This window comes from Amphiura filiformis, chromosome 4, assembly GCF_039555335.1.
Source record: "Amphiura filiformis chromosome 4, Afil_fr2py, whole genome shotgun sequence".
NCBI lineage: Eukaryota > Metazoa > Echinodermata > Ophiuroidea > Amphilepidida > Amphiuridae > Amphiura > Amphiura filiformis.
In genome coordinates this window covers 49220437-49238914 of record NC_092631.1, presented here as the reverse complement: position 1 = coordinate 49238914, position 18478 = coordinate 49220437, and the positions used below count along the sequence as shown (strand labels likewise).

The 18478-nt window shown below is 36.4% G+C and overlaps 1 protein-coding gene across 1 annotated transcript in view; it reads left to right on the top strand.

Moving 5' to 3' along the window:
* LOC140151007 (E3 ubiquitin-protein ligase RNF217-like) overlaps positions 1 to 18478 on the top strand; it is an 82577-nt gene that overhangs the window by 35571 nt on the left and 28528 nt on the right. Inside the window, exon 4 of the mRNA XM_072173197.1 lies at positions 2748 to 3443. Coding sequence (XP_072029298.1) covers positions 2748 to 3010 — 263 coding nt within the window. The 3' untranslated portion in view covers positions 3011 to 3443. The remainder of the gene's footprint in view (positions 1 to 2747; positions 3444 to 18478) is intronic.

The following is an 18478-nucleotide window of genomic DNA, read 5'->3' as shown; positions in this document are numbered from 1 at the left end:
TATATTCAATCTATGATTGCACACATACACAGACATGACAGGTGATGAGTGCAGCCTACTTATAGGGCAAGGCAATACATTCAAAAAAGGTTTTTACCTTTAGCTATGGTAATCCTGTTACTTCACTACTTCTACGGTGAATACATGTATAGCTTCAATATAGAGTGTATGCAATAAACCAACCGGAACGGTACTAATTGACATGGCAGCCATGCTGGAGGACAGTTCTCTAAGATAACTTAAGATGACAGAGGGACAGGTCTCTAGATCGTTTCCACAACCATTCATACCTATCACACGTTTTATTGTATTATCATGCGAATTTTTCCGTGGTACCTTATGGAGGACAGAATTTTATTCAGTTAAATGAGGATGACTCTGTTATGAGTGATGTCTCTATAGCCATTTGACAATTTCTGCATATTCTATATTGTACACATAAGCATGTACATCCTTAAGGTCCATTCATACTATACAATTGCGATGCGATACAATGTCTTGCCGCACTGCATTGTACCGCAGAATACTGCATTGCGGTATCATAAAAGTTAAATACATTTTAACTTGGAAATGCGATGAGTTGCGGCAAAAAGTAATCAATATATATCGGCAGTGCACCGCATCGCAAAGCAATTGCGGCATAGTATGAACGGACCTTTACACACTAAACCCTCAAAATCCTTGTTTAATATTCTGGGAAACCAATGATCAGGAAATAATTTGGAGTTCATGAAAGTTCTTCTGTGTTTGTAAATTAATGACTGATGTTTAAAACTAACCAAACACAAAATTTAGTCCTACCTCAGAATTTTCAGATGGTATTCCATCTTTCATCAGCAAGAGCATGGAAGTAAGAAATGACTTCCATGGTGAGAGCGAGGCAGATCATCAGGTCTACAAGACCGATCAATGCATATATCTAAGATCAAAAAGGTAATGACTTGATGATACATATCACAAAGGTGTTTTAGTGGGAGCAGATACATAGCCGTATAAATTCTGTGCGGTCCCAAATTATTTTGAAATTCCTCACTATAAACACCAGCCGTGTTGGGAATGTACCATACATGGTCTCGTCCTGCCTCTTGTCCCAGCCGGCTTGTGCTCTTTTGTCATATGTTCATGACAAAGGAGCACAAGCTGGTTATAATATGGTATACAATGTATTTACTATAAACGTTTAATAAGTCCAACCCCTGTTGGTGATGAAAGATGCCAGTAGTACCATCTGAATACTTTGAGGCAGGAATAATTTTATGTGCGTGTTATATTAAAAGGCCTACCGATTATGAGCTGATCAAACTGTTGGCTATTTAATGGTGAAAATTAATATTGTTTATTCTCTCAAAATCGTGGCACTCTTTACATCTGAAATCATTTAGCAACACCTGGTGATCTTCTGCAACTCTGAAGCACATACTCTATAGCTATTTCCAAGCCACAAGCTCAAAAGTTTGTATCAAATATATGCTCCCTGAATATCGTAAGAATAATATACCAGGACAACCAGCAGAGACTTTTTTTGCAGAGAATGTCATGCTATACCATCTTTCACCCTGGTGTTACAGCTTCAAATTTCCAGCATTCTCAACACTTACAGATGCCGCATAAAAATACAAAACAGCTGCCTCAACGTGTTAACATCACTGCCACATCAGGGCAAAAAATGCTATAGTATATTAAATACTGCAGGGACTTGCATAAGAGGAGCACCAAGAAATTCAGATGTCAGCTCCATATACCAGTCATGCTAACAAGATCTTTGCTCTGTGTATATCGCAATAGCCCATTGGGTATATTGATGATAGCGAACATGATGTGTGCTGGGAATGAAAAGGGCTCAAATCTGCCGTTGTGAGTGCCGAATTTAATATCTTTTAAGCCCTTTTCATTCCCAGCATACCTATAGATTGCTATCAGCAATATATGTTATGCTTCTATTTGGCATGTTTCAGCTGTAGATGGGGTATTAAAAATAGCCTTGACATCAAAAATCACATGATTATAACAAAGGAAACCGAACTCAAAAATGTATTGCGTCACACAACCACATATGAGTGAAACAAGTGAAAGTGAGTTCAAAAAGGATATCACATATTTTTCTAATCACATGATATCTTTTTTTTAATGCTACCATCTATATACCGAGATCTGAATTTTATAACAATGAAGAGCCTGCCAATCCTCATCTATGCGCCATAGTAAAAGGGAAGTTGTTATGACGTAAAAACAACAGTCATCTATTGTATTGTTTTTCACTTGGTTGTGTATGAAAGTTTTATCAGGTTATTATGAAAGCATCATATCAATATTATTACATCTTACATGTCCGTTTGAATGCGAGCAATACCAATAGGTCTAAAATTGTGAAAATGTTGCAATAACATAAGCCTATAGAACTTTCTTATGTAACCAATATCAGGAATATTAAAAATGTAAAAGTGATTTTTGGAAATTTACATAAACAGATCACCTCAGGGTATTTTATGGATGTGAAAAAATGTTCTGGGCGGAATTTGGCCTCTGTGGACATTGCAACAACAAACGATCAAATCACAGACCACAGAGCAGTTGATAAAGGTTTAATCTGAAAGGAAGCAATGATGGAAAACCCCAATCTGGAGTGCATGTATATGGTGACATACTGTACGTGCTTGATCAAGAACATAATTTATTACTGCAATCTGAATCTAATCTGAATCAATGTGAATTATCTCATCTGTGATGTATTATATTACTTTTTCCAGGATGCAAAGTTCTGGCTGCACCATTGTGCCTTGGGCTTGCAGTAGGGGCTGGCAGTCTCATCCTTACTTTTGGAGCTATCGCTTTACCCATATATGGAGGTTACAAGCTACATAAACGTCTCACCAACCAACCCCCACAACAGCCGATACGGACAATTCATTATGCTCAACCATTCCACGGAGGATTTGATCCAATGGATTTAGAAGGGTACACGCTGGATGCAACAGGTCTGGTTCCCAGAGAAGCTACTATATTGAGATAACACTATGAGGTAATGACCCAAACTGGTCTCAACTCCAATGGTACAGTTCATAGCGCTGTTCATACAGCGCCAGTGAACTACACATATCTGACTACAACTCAAATTTTGACCTCACTTTGTGGAGAATGAGTTTGGTACCCAACAAATCCAAAGGTCATTCTTGTGAATGTACAAACATATTAGGGTCATGGAACTGTGTATTGACAGTTGAGCATGTGTGATTAATTATCTTTGTGTAAGGATTCATAAGGAAAATCATGATGGCATTATCTTAGAAACTGGGTGTGTCAGGGACTGTCTTTTGGAATTTGCAGGAGAGCATTAAATAGCTCTTCTGGAACTTCAAAGAGAGCTTTCAGAAGAGCTGTTTACAATGAAATGTAAGGAGAGAATGGTCAACTAGGGAAAGCTAAAAATCACTCTCCTATATCAGGTCTTCTCAAATGGCAGTCCCTGGCTTAGAAAATCTATAAGCATTTCACTGGGGATCAGGCCATCCAAGGCATGTTTTCTGCAAGGGAATATCATGTATACAGGGTGTATCAAAATGATTGGTACCCGTCAGTATCCAGTAGAACATGGCCAAGACTGCCACATCAAAACGCATCACAACAGCCACCTAAATAGCAGTCATTTCAAGAAGATCTAATGTTAAATGTTGGAGAAGCAGGCGATTTATTAGACAAGAAGCTACAAGAAAGCTTATGGGTACCAATCATTTCGATACACCCTGTACTCCTTAATTGGTTGAATGATAGAACTACAATCATCGAAAAAAGTCTTGGAACTCTTGCGTGTAAATAACGGAAAACTCTCGCCCCCTCTCCCCCGTTCAATGTTGAGAAATGCCAATTTCTTCAATGGTTTCCCAATGTGTTCCAACATTGATCGATGGGGAGAGGGGAAGGGTAAATCATTGTTGTAGATGTCATGCTTGTTCCCAGGCAAAATATACGTCATTTCCATGATCATATGAAATTCTGCACAGAATTTCGACAGAGTGTACCAAGCGGTCCAAGCACTAATTTTGTAGATTGTAGACCTGAAAAGTTGGATACTGACACCTGGGCAATGCCATGTTGCTTACAAATAACCAGATTGTTCTGCCAATTGCACATCCAATGGTGATTTTAAAGTGTGTGCTTGTTAAATATGTATTGTAATATGCCCACGATGCAGTAAGTAAGTAAACCCAGTGTTGAAAATAAGATGGGCCTTTATAGGGGGCCAAAAGCCTGTATAATCAAATTTGGGCCAACCATTACATGTTTTGTCACCAAAGTCGGTAATATGGACTCAATGCTGACTTCCACATGAATCAATAACCTGTTGTTGATTTCCTAGTATGAAGTCTAACAGAGTGTCACACAGATGTGGACCAGTGTGACATATTTGAAACCCAAATTTCGAATTATTTTGAACACTGTTTAAACCTGTAATTTGGTCTTGGGGGTGGTGCAATAATCATGTGTACCCTCGTGTGGTCAATCATAGGGGAAAAACATTTTTTGGAAGGTCAAAAGGGGGGACAAGCAATTTTTGGCAGATCAAAGGGCGGGGGGAAGTAATTTTTGACACAAACGTTTTGGGCACACTTTCTATATTATACTCTAAAACAGTGTAGGAAACATTGGGAAAATGTCCTGCTCGCTGCACACACATTGTATGATAAAACGATTTAAAAAATCTTGCATGTGTAAAGGGGGGGGGACAAAGATATTTTGGCACGTCAAAAGGAGGGCAAAGTTTTTTTAGCACATCAAAAGTAGAAGGGGGGGGGGGCAAAGATTTTTTGGGAAGGCCAAAGCAGGGGTGGGGGGAAGCAATTCTTGGCAGACCATTTTGAGAATTGGCCACCGTGGGGTACAAATAGTTATTGCACTACCCCTGAGTTTGAAAACTTGGTGAATTGAAAGATGTACCCAAATATCTTACCAATTAATGGAACAAACCAAAAGACAGATGACACCCTATAAACATGACCCCTTTTTCAAAGCCTATTTTGGTATATGAATGGGTCCTTTTTTCAAAATTTTCTCAATTTTTTCGAAAAGCAGCCCATTTTTTCCTTAATCTAGCAAAGATTTTCAAAATTTTTGACTTTTGGTATATTAATGGGTCCAAATTTCTTGAAAAATTGGTATATTTATGGGTCCACTTCCAAAATCTCAGCGACACGTCCTACCAAAACCAAACTTGAGTACCCCGGGCTCACCCCCCATCTGTTATGAAACTGGAAGTGGGTCCAAATAACATGAATGTTTTATGATAGCATAGGAGAAACATAATCAATATTTTTAACCCCCTCCCTCTCTAACAAAACTAGTTTCGTTTATAGGACATTATCGGTCTTTTTGTTTAATTCCCTTATGTATTGTGTGTAAATATTCCAATAATATTTATGTGTGTGAACATAACTAATGGCATGAAGATTGTACAGCCCTAGTTTGATATAAAAATTGGATGGTTTGAACCCACAGCAGCTGAAAGGAGTATCCCATCATGCATTGCAGTCTATCTGCTTGCTCCATAGCAAATGTATACAAAATATAAACAAGAGCCGCTTAGATATTGAGAGCTATGGATAGTTTCACAATAATTTAGGGGTCATATTTTTTCAAACAAAAGTCTGAGCTTCCCTGATTTAAGCAAGTAATTGAAAGTTGAAGTGAGGGATTTTGTGTACATTTTCTATGGCACATTCAGTTCTCTAATGGTACCGCAAAGCATAATGGGATACTCCCTTCAGCTGCTGTGGTTTAAACCCAATACACAAATTTATTGGTCGAGCTATGAGTTTTAAAATAGAGACCAATAAATTTTGTATTGGGTGAAAAAAACCATCCAATTTTATCATTATTATGTTTTCAGAATCTTTTCTTGGTCAAAACATGACTTTTGGTAAAAAATGTGATTTTTGGTAAAAAATGTGATTATTTGGTCAAAAATGTGATTTTTGGTCAAAAATGTGATTTTGGTCAAAAATGAGCAAGTCAAAAATGAGTTTTGGTCAAAAAATTGTAGAAAACTAAATTTTTTGGGAAAAAGTGAGCCTATCCAACACAGTCCAAGTTTTGAGTCCAAGTGTTGATTATATTGGACTCTTCAACTCTGTACAAAGTATAGGAAGGAAGATTCTAAGAACATAATAATTAACCATATTGATCTGTTCTGTGACATCAAGAGTCTCCCCAACCTTAAACCTGTACTAACTTAACCAACATGTTGATGCTATCATGAATATTTATACATCCAGTTTTATGAAACATTTGTAAATTGTGGCTTATGATATCCAAAGTTTAATATGGTTGAATTCTGTTTTATTCATATAATTTCTGAAAGTTGCTATCTTGGAGAATTGTTTTCTCAGAATGATGCCTTTCTTGATGACCTGATGATGTTCTCACAAGGTCCCATTTTTGATATAAAATTGGATAGCTTGCACCCAATACACAAATTTATTGGTTTCACTATGAGTTTCAAAATATTGGACAAGACATAGTTGGATCCAATATTTTAAAACTCATAGCGAGATCAATAAATTTTGTTTTGGGTGAAAAATCCATCAATTTTATCATCATGTTTTCAGAATCTTTTCTTGGTCAAATATATGTTTTTTGGTCAAAATGTGATATTTGGGTTAAAATATAACTTTTGATCAAGAATTAGTTTTGGTCAAATAAAATTTTGCGGGAAAAAAGTGAGCCATAGAACACAGTCCCAAGTGTTAGTATAAGAGTTGATTATATTGGACAATGTATATAGGAAGATTCTGAGAACATAATATTAATAATGGTCATTATTATCTTTTGATGAATCCCAAGTGTGTGTAAATATTGGATCCAAACACATAATAATGATAAATAAAAATGGGATGCTTTATGCCCAATATGGTCTCGCTATATGAGTTTTCAAATATTGGAGTTGACGGATCATTTTGAAACTCATAGCTTGACAAATAAATATGGGCTCAATCAATTTTATATCATAATTGATATAAATATGCAACTTCTATTCCAGTCCCTATCTAAATCAAGTTTAGAGTACCCCTCTCCAGGCTTTTGTACCCATTAATAATAAGAATGTTATTATTTTTGAGCACATCGTTGAAGACATTTTTTATATATACTAGTCTTCGTTTGTGCTCCTCCTTCACTAAACATATAATGATAATCAGTGAGAGTGATGAGGATGCGAGACTTTATAGTAAATATACAGAAGACAGTTTGATATACAAGTCTCGGTCCCAGCCAGCATATGCACCTTCGTCTCTAAACATAAAATGACGAAGGAACACAAGCTGGCTGTGACCGAGAGTATGTACATTCCCGACAGAAGTTTCCAGACAATTTGTGACCGCACATAATTTATACTCCAAAATACTGTACATCTACTCCCACAATAAACATGCTTAATGTGAAGCTGATTTGGCATAGAAACGTAGTCTTGTTTTAATATAATTTAAGACATTCTTATGCTAGAAATATGTGTATCCTGGGTTTCTACCGGAAGTCAGTTTGACCGAAATCCCTTTCCCACAATACAATATGCATATAGACAATTTTCGTAATTGACCACTTGGCTCTGCCAACTCCAATTTAGCGGAGCAGAAAACTGAAAGCGAGGCCACTGGATTTAATTACATACTCCCAATTACTCCCAAAGTTAATTTGCTAAGTAACTATAAGGACAATCTGAGACTTGGTAGGCCTACATATAGTACAAGTAAAATAGAAGTATATTACGTTTATCAGTTTGCTCATTTTAATCTGCATAATCAATTAGGATTAATTTCTTGAAAAAATAAAAATGAACTCTAATAGCCTGTAATTAATTATGCAGATTAAAATTAGAAAAATGCTAAACGTAATATACTTCTATTTTACTTGTACTACATATGTACCAAGTCTCAGATTGTCCTTATAGTTACTTAGCAAATTAACTTTGCATAATTGGGAGTATGTAATTAAATCCAGTGGCCTCGCTTTCAGTTTGCTGCGCCGCTAAATTTGAGTTAGCAGAGCCAAACGCTGCCAACGGCGACAAAGTGGTCAATTACGAAAATTGTCTATATGCATAACGAAGGAGATGGATTATCCTCTCAGCTGTATCTATTGTTATGCAATATTTTTTTTCAAAACTTCCGGTATAGAAACCCAAGATCCATGTATAGGTGTGTCTTTATTTAATTTTGATTGTTTGGGCCTAGGGTTAAGGTCTGTTCATACTACGCCGCAATTGCGGTGCGGTGTGGTGCGTTGCCGATTACTTTTTGCCGCACCTCAATGCAACTTGTCGCATTTCCAACTTAAAATGTATTTATTGCAATATCGCAATGCAGTAGTTAACAGTGCAGCAACGTACCGCACCGCAAAGCAATTGCGGCGTAGTATGAACGGACCTTTAGGCCTTTGTGCACAACAGGGTATTTTGATGTTTTCCTCCTTGAATAAGATATAGATGTACTAAATTAAGGTCAGATTTGCCCTTCATTTGATATGTGTGATACAGCCATGTAAATTATATTGTTTATATATTTGATATGTAGTAAAGAAAATCATGTATAACTGTAGCGCTATGTAAAGTGAATAATGTGTATATTTTGAAATATAAAACCATACAAAATTATAATTTTTGAAATAATGAATTTTGTGAATTAATTCCCATGCATGCATCTACAGTAAGCCAAAAAATTAAGGTACCAGTTATGTTCACCTGCTGTAAATCCTAAATAAAGAAAAATATGTCATAATTGGAACCAGCAGCCAATAACTGTATGTTTTAGCTGGAATTTAAGACCTCATTCGTTGAAATTGTTCAAGAAATAAAGACACAGCGATCCCAAAACCCAAGGGAGATTCCAATTTAAAAGTTGCAGTTTGCTGCATTAAATGCCCTATTGATTTATACACAAAGCGTTCGTGAACAAGAGAACTAGCGCTGCGCTTCCATTGATTAGCACGTTAAAATCAGCGTCATTCTTTCATTGATTAGAACACAAAAGTGCAACTTTTGATTTCGTTTCTTCATTAGGTTATAGATCACCGTTTCTTTAATTCTCAACCAATTTCAACAAATAAGGTCTTAAATCAGAGCAAAAGAGTACAGGTATTGACTGTTTGCTTTAATTTGGACATATATCTGTCTTCATTTAGGATATACAGGGGTGAACATAACTGGTACCTTAATTTTTTGGCTTACTGTATTCAGGTATAAGATACTAAGATAAATGGACATTTTAAGGCAGGTTGGAAGGTAGTGTGACCTAGCTCAAATATTGAAACAAGTAAAGATGACACTCAAGAAGAAAGGTATGGGTGCCATAAAAGGGATCCTAGAGGCTTGATATATTAAGGGGGTACTACAACCCTCGATAAATTTGTGCCTATTTTTGTGTTTTCTCAAAACTAATAACACAGTGGTAACAAAAGTTATGTATATTATAGGGCAAGGATCAATTACTACACTGAAATTTCAGTGACCCAAGACAAGTGGTTTGTTATTTATGATAAGAAATGAGGTACAGCTAGCATGTACCTCGTTTCCTATCATATATACTAAACCGCTTGTCTTGAGTCACTGAAATTTCAGTGTAGTAATTGGATTCCTTGCCCCAATAATATACATACTTTTGATTACCAGTGTGTTATTATTTTTTGAGAAAAATGCAAAAATAGTCACAAATTTACCACAGGGGTGTAGTACCCCCTTAATGTAAGTCATTTCTACTCCATATCTATGAAATTCCTTGGGATGGAGAAAATATCAAAAACTTTTGCCAATAATATATAAAATTATAAGGGAGCAGCATGTCACACTGGTTAAAGCCTTTGCCTTTGGTGCGATAGGTCCCGGGTTCAATTCCCCACAGGACGAAAAAGTTAAATCTGCTCTCCTTGTGGCTCAACTGGTAAAGGCAGGGCAGATGACCCATGATAAAAGACCTTGTTACAGTCGGTTCCGATCAGGGTAATAAGCCTGATTGTTGGCTACACTTGCCCGTCCTGTAAAAATGCCTCGACCAGCTATTTATGGCAACCTCCCTTCACCAGGTCACTTGTGCCTGGCCCAAAGTTTTGTCAGTGTGTCTCCTAGATTTCAGGTTATATGCCCCTCTCAAGAAAAATCATGCACATGCACATGAAGTGGGAATTTGTCTCCGTATACGTATTTAAGTGCAAACACTGGTACCGTATTCATTCCAATAACCGCCCAGTGCGCTTAACAAAGTAATTTTGGGTGGGCACTTATTTTTTTATATTCTTTTAGTCATCAATCAATTTTGAAGTTAGAATCACCTCAAATTTGGCCTTTTAAAGGCATTTGCAGGTAAGTTAATGAAAGTATTTTGACAACATTGGATGGGCGGTTAATAGTTTCACATTTTGCTTGTTGTAAAGTCGTTGGGTGGGCGCTTATAGGGGCAAGGGCGGTTAATGGAACAAATATGGTAGGTCAGGCTTCCCTTCAGCCCATCTCAAGAAGAACATTCTGTTGTATTTCATATTCCTTTTTAAAAGTAGCATTATATTGCAATTTATTTTGTGACCCAAATATTTCTAAACTCATGTCTGCAACACATAAATGTAAATCCACTTCTATGTTTTTATTGAAAAATATCATACCACTTCAATACAACTGAAAAAAGGGTCATGTCGTGTAACTAATAATTGACCTTTTCGGTAAATCCCTTGCATTAGACCACAGATGTCATCATTTGACCTCACGCTGACTTGCAATGCGCAATAGCGATGCTCGCTAAATGATGTGCACATCGGCGTAATGTCAAAATGACAACATCTGGGGTCTTTCCTGCAAGGAATTATGGGATTTACCGAAAACGTCAATTATTGGAAATGATCAGTGTAACTTATAGTGAAATAGCTACAGGGTGACTTCCAATATCTTGTGCTTATAATGGAGAATAAAGATTTAATGTCAAGATTGTATTATATTTATACAGAGTAAAATGCTTTATTTCTGTCTTTTGATGGTTGTAGAGTGCTTATTTGTGATGTGGTATATGAAAAAGAGACACTTTTGGGCAGGTTATCAATTTTTTTCACATATCTTAGATTTAGAGATATTTTGCTCCACAATGCCGTTTCCCCCAATGAAATCAGACATTCCTAAGAGAAGATATTGAGTTCATAAGTTATGGTATTATAAAATTGGAAATCGGCCTTTAAAAACATTATTGACAATGTTGAGAATAGGAAGGAATGACCTTGAAAAATGTCTAAAAAAATACAAGATGCCAGTTGTATTTCAGTCTGAAACTATCAGACAAAATTTTAAACATTATTAACACTTCAAATTTGCAACAAACCCAAATTGTGAAAATATCACCCCGGGCAGATTTTTTGCTATTTCTCCATTTACGATCCTGCCCAAAAGTGTCTCCTTTCGATATACCACGTCACATTTATTCCAGGACAAACACTTTTCAATATGTAGTAAAGGGTAGCATCCAAGCAGCAAACTTCATGTTCCATTGAAAAGTTTTTGCCCATGAGTATGCACTTGGCTGTAAGTATAATGGGAATAAACCAAAAGTTTGATGATGTCCTATTAAACAAACGTTGATCAATTACATGTTATTAAATTTGCGATATGTTCGATATTGATGCACCACAATGGTTAAGATTTGAAATCAAATCAATAGTCTCAATAACTGAAGGGCATGATGTGAAGAAAAATATGAATTATATTTGATGAGTATCAGAAAAATTAATATACACTATACTGTGTCTCGTCTCAAGTTGAGAGTAACGCCATGTTGGATTTTGTAGTAGCAGACTTGAAACAGTGCATTTACGCAGTTGCGTCACCAGGGTACGGACAAATCACCCTTCTACACGTGTGTACGCCCCCACGGGATTAGGTTAGCGTGCATGATTTGAATCGGCAACTCACGAAATCCAACATGGCGTTACTCTCAACTTGAGATAAGACATAGTATATATGAGTAGGGTAGACAAGTTTTCCATTGTAGTTTAAATGTGATAAATGTCCTAGAAATACTTTGAATTCTCAACACTTCACACTGAATTTCATTGAGGTCAGCCTCCTAAAGAACAGACTTACGTTTGTAGGATGTCATCATCAACTTTTTGTCCCCTGATATGAAACCTATTTTATGTACAATTAACCACAAATCAAACAAAGCTGAATTCATTGCAAGTTAAATTTATTAATGAAGCTTCAAAAACAATCACCAATAATTAAAATTAAGTTAATACTGCACATGCAAAGTTGATACTTAAATATCCATCCACATAATTAGGAATATGATTGATGTGCATCTTAAAAACATGACTGACAAAAAATATTTTCTTCCAACACCAGCGTCGCAATATAAGCGACCAATTTGGAACTCCCAACAAAACGAAATGAGTCCATACTATAAAATTGCAATTTTTTGCGCTACATTTATTTTTATGTTCCAAGCAGCTACCGTATAAATTACACACAAATACCATAAAAGATTCACCTAATGGCGCATATGGGCTCTGACATACCTGAAATTTTAGGCACAAACTAAAAGTGTCTTCCTGTAAAAATCCCACCAGAAAATATGGGCACAGACTTCAATTCTTGCTGGGGGGTTTCCAGAGGAGAGAGCTCTCTATTTGTACTTGAAATTTAGTTATTACAAAGAAGCCTGTGCGCACCATTCGGTGAATCTTTACTGTATATTCCCTTTGTGTCCTTTGTGTACAGGTCAATGCCGGGAAGCTTAGAATCATAAATTTAAAAATAAGTGAAACCATTTGTAATTTGCGAAGCTGCATGCAAATATTCTCTTTCACAGTACTCAATTATGACTTTTGGCCAGGCTTTGTCGACGTTCATCGTTTCTGGGATATGAAGATGTTTCCGACAGATGGTAACGCAAAGATGACACGACCTATCTTCTTGTCATGACCGTTAGTTTGCCAATAAGCATGGTTATTTATCACTTTAAGCATACGTTTATGCTTGTACATGCTTGACACACACAGCACATACCATCAGGGAAGAATTCAAAATTACTTTACATTACTACTTTATGTGACATGATCTGGTCTATGGGGGACAAAGGCGGCAAATTTGAAATTGAGATAAAGGCAAAAATATGGAGCAAAAAACAATAAAATACATAAGAAAATACATAAGAAAAACTTAAGATTAAAACTAAGAATTAAATATGGTGTTTTCAGTATATGATAGCTTAATGTTTGTATAAAGTAATAACCACAGTAACTCAGTTCTCAAAAATGCCTCCTTTGGCCCCCATGGACCAGATCGTGACATTTCACATGAAATACAAATAAAACCATTTTACCCCTGGACAGTGGACACCTACAATGACCAAATGGGACAACTTGATTATCACAAGGATAATGAAAAAAACTGATTATACCATTTTTCACCCCGATGTGACAGCTGTTTCACTCGCACATTTATGCGGCTTCTTTAAGCGTGTGCATGTGTACACTAGCGCTAGCGATTTGAGGCACTGACATCACTGCCACATCAGGGTGAAGAATGGTATAGTCAGCATTGACTTGGATATCATCATGCAAATCAAAATAAAGGCTTTGGATTTAGCTTATGGTTTTGGAAATGGGCATTTCAGATGTTATGTAGGGTAGATATCCAAGGTGATAACTCATTTTGGCAAAAAATATCAGTTGTGCTCTATTGTTGTGGTAGAGCACAACACTTCCAGAGGTGTTATATCCAGGCTTTTATCCCTTTGGTCATTGTTTGAATGGAGTTTCTTACAAGACACAAAATTGACCACAGACTTACCCCACTGCTGGCAGAAATACCTGGGGGAACAAGTGCCCGGGTAACCAAGGATGTTCCAAGAGTTCTGAGGGTGACCCTATACATCCAGGACCAGAAATAGGTCAAATGATGTCATATATGAGACCACCTCTGTGTATAAAGTTACTTCATGTGACACCCAGCTGTAAGTGCTGCATGGGTATCCTATATGTGAGACTAAAATGTCTCTTTCTTCCTCCCCCCCCCCCAATTTTCAGTGACTGAATTTGAGAGCCTATACAAGACCTCTGAAATCACTTTGTGATTTTGATATCCTAATATTGTAAGTCCCGGCCGGGACCTTGGCTGGTCACACATTTCTTGAAACAAGCTTGGTTACTCTACCAGTATACCAAGTTACCCCCTTGGGCAGAATACCATCTGTAATGATGTTGCATGCCACACTGATACTATTCCCCATTCCAGAAAAATACAGACCTGATTTTTTTGGATTAAAAAAATATTATCCTGTTCTGCCAAATGAAACATAGCTAATTCCAATTTTTGGAAATAAGGGCCAAAAACATGAGTTTTTAGGGTGTTTTTCGTATGCTGTGACAATCAAGCCCAAAGACTTGTACTAAGACTAATTTCAGTTTATGCATTCTAATTTTTGGAAAAGACATATTTCATTCTTATAACCAACCATTTAACTAAAGCAACACAAAAAGTGAAAATTAGAGCAAAATTTCGTCAGATACTCAAGATTTTGAATGCTTAGACTTGTTCCAAGTCTGTGATTTTTGTGACTCGATTGTCAGAAAACATGCCGAAAATGCATGTTTTTGGCTCTTTTTTCAAGAAATTAGTGAAATAGTGAATTTTTTCTTTTATCTCCAGTTAGGACTAAATGAATGATTAGGATTGTGCTATGTTTCATTTGGCAAAACAGGATAATATTTTTTTAATCCAAAAAAATTAATTCTGTAGTTTTCTGGAATGGGAGTAGAGTTCAGTATAGCCTTGATCAAGGCAACCTCCTGTTAAGCCAACAGAAGACCATTGGTCTGTAAAGCAAATTTCTCCCAATGAATGTGGCTGTCAGAGCAGGGAAGTGCCCTGGTCAGAAGACAAACAGGGTGTCACAGGGAATGCTTCGACTGACTCGGTGATCCCTCGACCCGGGGGGGGGGGGTACTCAGTACAAATGACTATACGGCGACGTGCCGCAAATATGGGTAGCATTTTCGGCCTTTTGGTATATCAATGACCCCTTTTTCAAAGCCTATTTTGGTATATGAATGGGTCCTTTTTTCAAAATTTTCTCAATTTTTTTCGGAAAATAGCCCAATTTTTCCTTAATGTAGCCAATATTTTGGGTTAAATTTGGCCGAAAATTTTGACTTTTGGTATATCAATGGGTCCAAATTTGGTATATTTATGGGTCCACTTTCAAATTCTCAGTGGCACGTCCCTACCAAAACCAAACTTGAGCACCCCCCGGTCCCTCGACAGTTGCATTCGTCTGTTGCCATTGTGGACCATGGGATGGACTTTGCTTTAAAGACCAATGGTCCGCTGGCATTTGTAAAATTAAAAAATATTATTTTGTGCATTCATTTCACTGAATCGTAAGCGCCTTGGACAGGCTATAATAGTTCAGTACATACATAACATGAACATCATGCTCCACAGGAAATTTAAAGCCATAATGTACAATCTTATGAAATGAATTTGGTTATTTTTTCAAACCTGATTTTTTGCTATATTATTTTGTAATGTAAAAATATGTCCAAAATTAAACCTAAATGGAATCATCCCAATTATTTGTTTTAACAGGATAGCAATTTTGAACAAATGTCTTAATAAGATATTAAATCCCCCATGTAGCGCAGTATAATTAAGTGGCCAAGATAGTAATTGGGGCTTCTTTCATTCTACCTCATTATTTCGGCTTAAAATTGCCTGCAAATTTCCGTGACAGTCCCTACTATTAACTATTTTTGGCAACAAATAATTTTTTTAATTGGACTGAAATCGTACATTATGGCTTCAGCTTATATAATGAAATACAGTAAGCCAAACAATTAAGATACCAGTTGTATTCACCCCTATATATCCTAAAGAAAGAAAAAAGCTAATACCTGCACTCTTTAGTTCTGATTTAAGACCTCATTTGTTGAAATTGGTTGAGAATTAAAGAAACAGGTGTCTATAACCTAATAAAGAAATGAAATCAAATCAAAAGTTGCACTTTTGTGTTCTAATCAATGGAAGCACAGCTCTAGTTTTAGCGTGTTAATCAATGAAAGCACGGCGCAGGTTTACTTGTTCGTGAACGCTTTGTGTACAAATCAATAGGTTTTGGATCTTTATTTCTTTAACAATTTCAACAAATGAGGTCTTAAATTCAAGCTAAAAGATGCAGCTATTGGTTGCAGGTTCCAATTATGACAGATCTGTCTTTGTTTAGGATATACAAGGGATGAATATAACTGGTACCTTAATTTTTTGGCTTACTGTACATATGTATCAACCAGACATGTAAATAATGGTCTTCAATTTGAATACTTAATATAAATAAAACAAATGAATAAATGAAAGTTACACACACACACCACTGTAATTAATAATCACAGATAAAATAACATGAAAAGAAAAGGCTGATCACTTCAAAAAAATAAATATCCCTTTTAAGTAAAAACAAGCAAACCCATACCCAGCAAAAACTCTCGCCTTAATATATATATATATAAAGAAAATATATTACATACATTTTGTATAATTTCTTAACATTTTGTGTCACTTTCATAAAAATATTTAAAATAAAATGAAATCTATAATTGATTGCAAGCATTCAGGAAAGTTAGGTACATTACATGTTACTAAGATAGGTAACTACATTATTGACTGTACTGTGAGGCTGTTTAGCCTATAATCATTTTGCTTGAGCCTGGTCCCATCAGGACCCAAGTGTATCTCTGCACAGAGCTACCGTTTAATCAAATATCTTAGTTTGAGCCAGTCAAAATTAAAAAGGCCTGTAGATTTTCAGACCTAAGAGCCTGGATGGCCACAAAAATTTGGCCTTATTCTAACACTGTTTGCGATTTCAAATAACTTGATTTTTTGCTGTAATGATCAGGGAGGGAGGGAGAGAGAGAAATTCCCTTAACCAAAGATACAATCTGGGTTCATCTATAGGCAGACATTCTTACCATGTTCGGCAAGGACTTGCTGCATCTTTTACATGACTTGCACTCACAAAATGAGCATTAGGTTGACAAAATAACCTTCTGAGATATTTAGGATTTGAATTCTTTGTTAAAAGAAAATTTAAAAGCATACTAAACATGTTAGGATTGTTTCTTTCAGACATTCTTTCATTTTCTTTTTTAATTTGTCATATAAAATACACTAAAGTGTCATGGATACTTCAAGCTCAGGTTGTGGGCGCAGGTCATATAATGAATGCCATAGGCAGTGGAAGCAGGAGGGACACATCCCCCTAAAAATTCCAATAGAAGAAAAAGTAAAGTAATAATTGCCCTGTGCATCTTCCTTTTTCGCACCAAAACAACATGTTTTGGGCAAAAATAGGGTAAAATTGCAAAATTGTGTGCGCCCATCAAATAGCAAAACATAACTTCATTTATAGCCAAAAAAGGTCCTAATAAAACCTGAACAAAATATGCTTGTCCCTGACTGCCCCTAAATTTTCCTGTTTCCACTGCCACTGATGAATGCCGATTGTACATTTTACACAATTTCATAACCTAAATGTTTGGGTCAGTAAGGTTACACAAATCAAGCAATTTGTTTACAACTTACAATTAGTATTAGGATTAAGGTGAAGTTCCTCTATTGTATCCTCCTTTGCTCACTCACATCATTTACATAAAGGTTTGTTTCTTTTGAGTTTTGTAATTAACTGGAGTACAAAAGGTAACATATGTGACCTGCTCCCACAAAATGAACATAAAGTCGCAAGTTGATAGTTTTGAGACCCCTGGCTGCTGAATTGATGTTCTTTATTTGACGCACACCTGTACATGCCAGAAGTACATGTATCTCTTTGTGAATGGGAAATTCTATATGCCAGTAGTATAATGTCCTTTGTAAATGGGGCACAACATGCACAATAGGGTATTGACAAATGACAAACTACTGGCTTGTACATACCGTATTGTCTGTAATAAACGCCCCGGTGGCGTTGCATTTTTCCAAAAGGGGGGGGCATTTATTGGAAGTGAATTGTCAGTGAAAAAAGCTTAAAAATCGGGTTCAATTTCCCGATGGTGCTCCTGTTGAAAGGAGGGATCTACCACTATAATACTAATACTACATGATGGCGGCGCCCACAGAAAATGACATTTTTGTGGGAAATACAACAAAATTACACCTGTAAGTGCTTGGAATTAGGCAATGAAATCGCAAAATAGCGATTGACCACCGATCGTGACTGACATGACTGATGCAAGTTTTAAGCTTATCTAGACGTTATGGCATGGAAATGTTTGAATTTTTGACAATTTTTCATTGAAAGATTATTGAAAAATTGGAGGGGGGCATTTATTAGAGACAATACGGTAATATTAATGTGGACGCACCATCGGGCAGATGAGTGCCACTGTTGTAAAAGTGTAGTTCCAAATAAACTATCTATCATATCCATCTACATGTGTGCATCCAACAAAGAACATCGACCAGTCA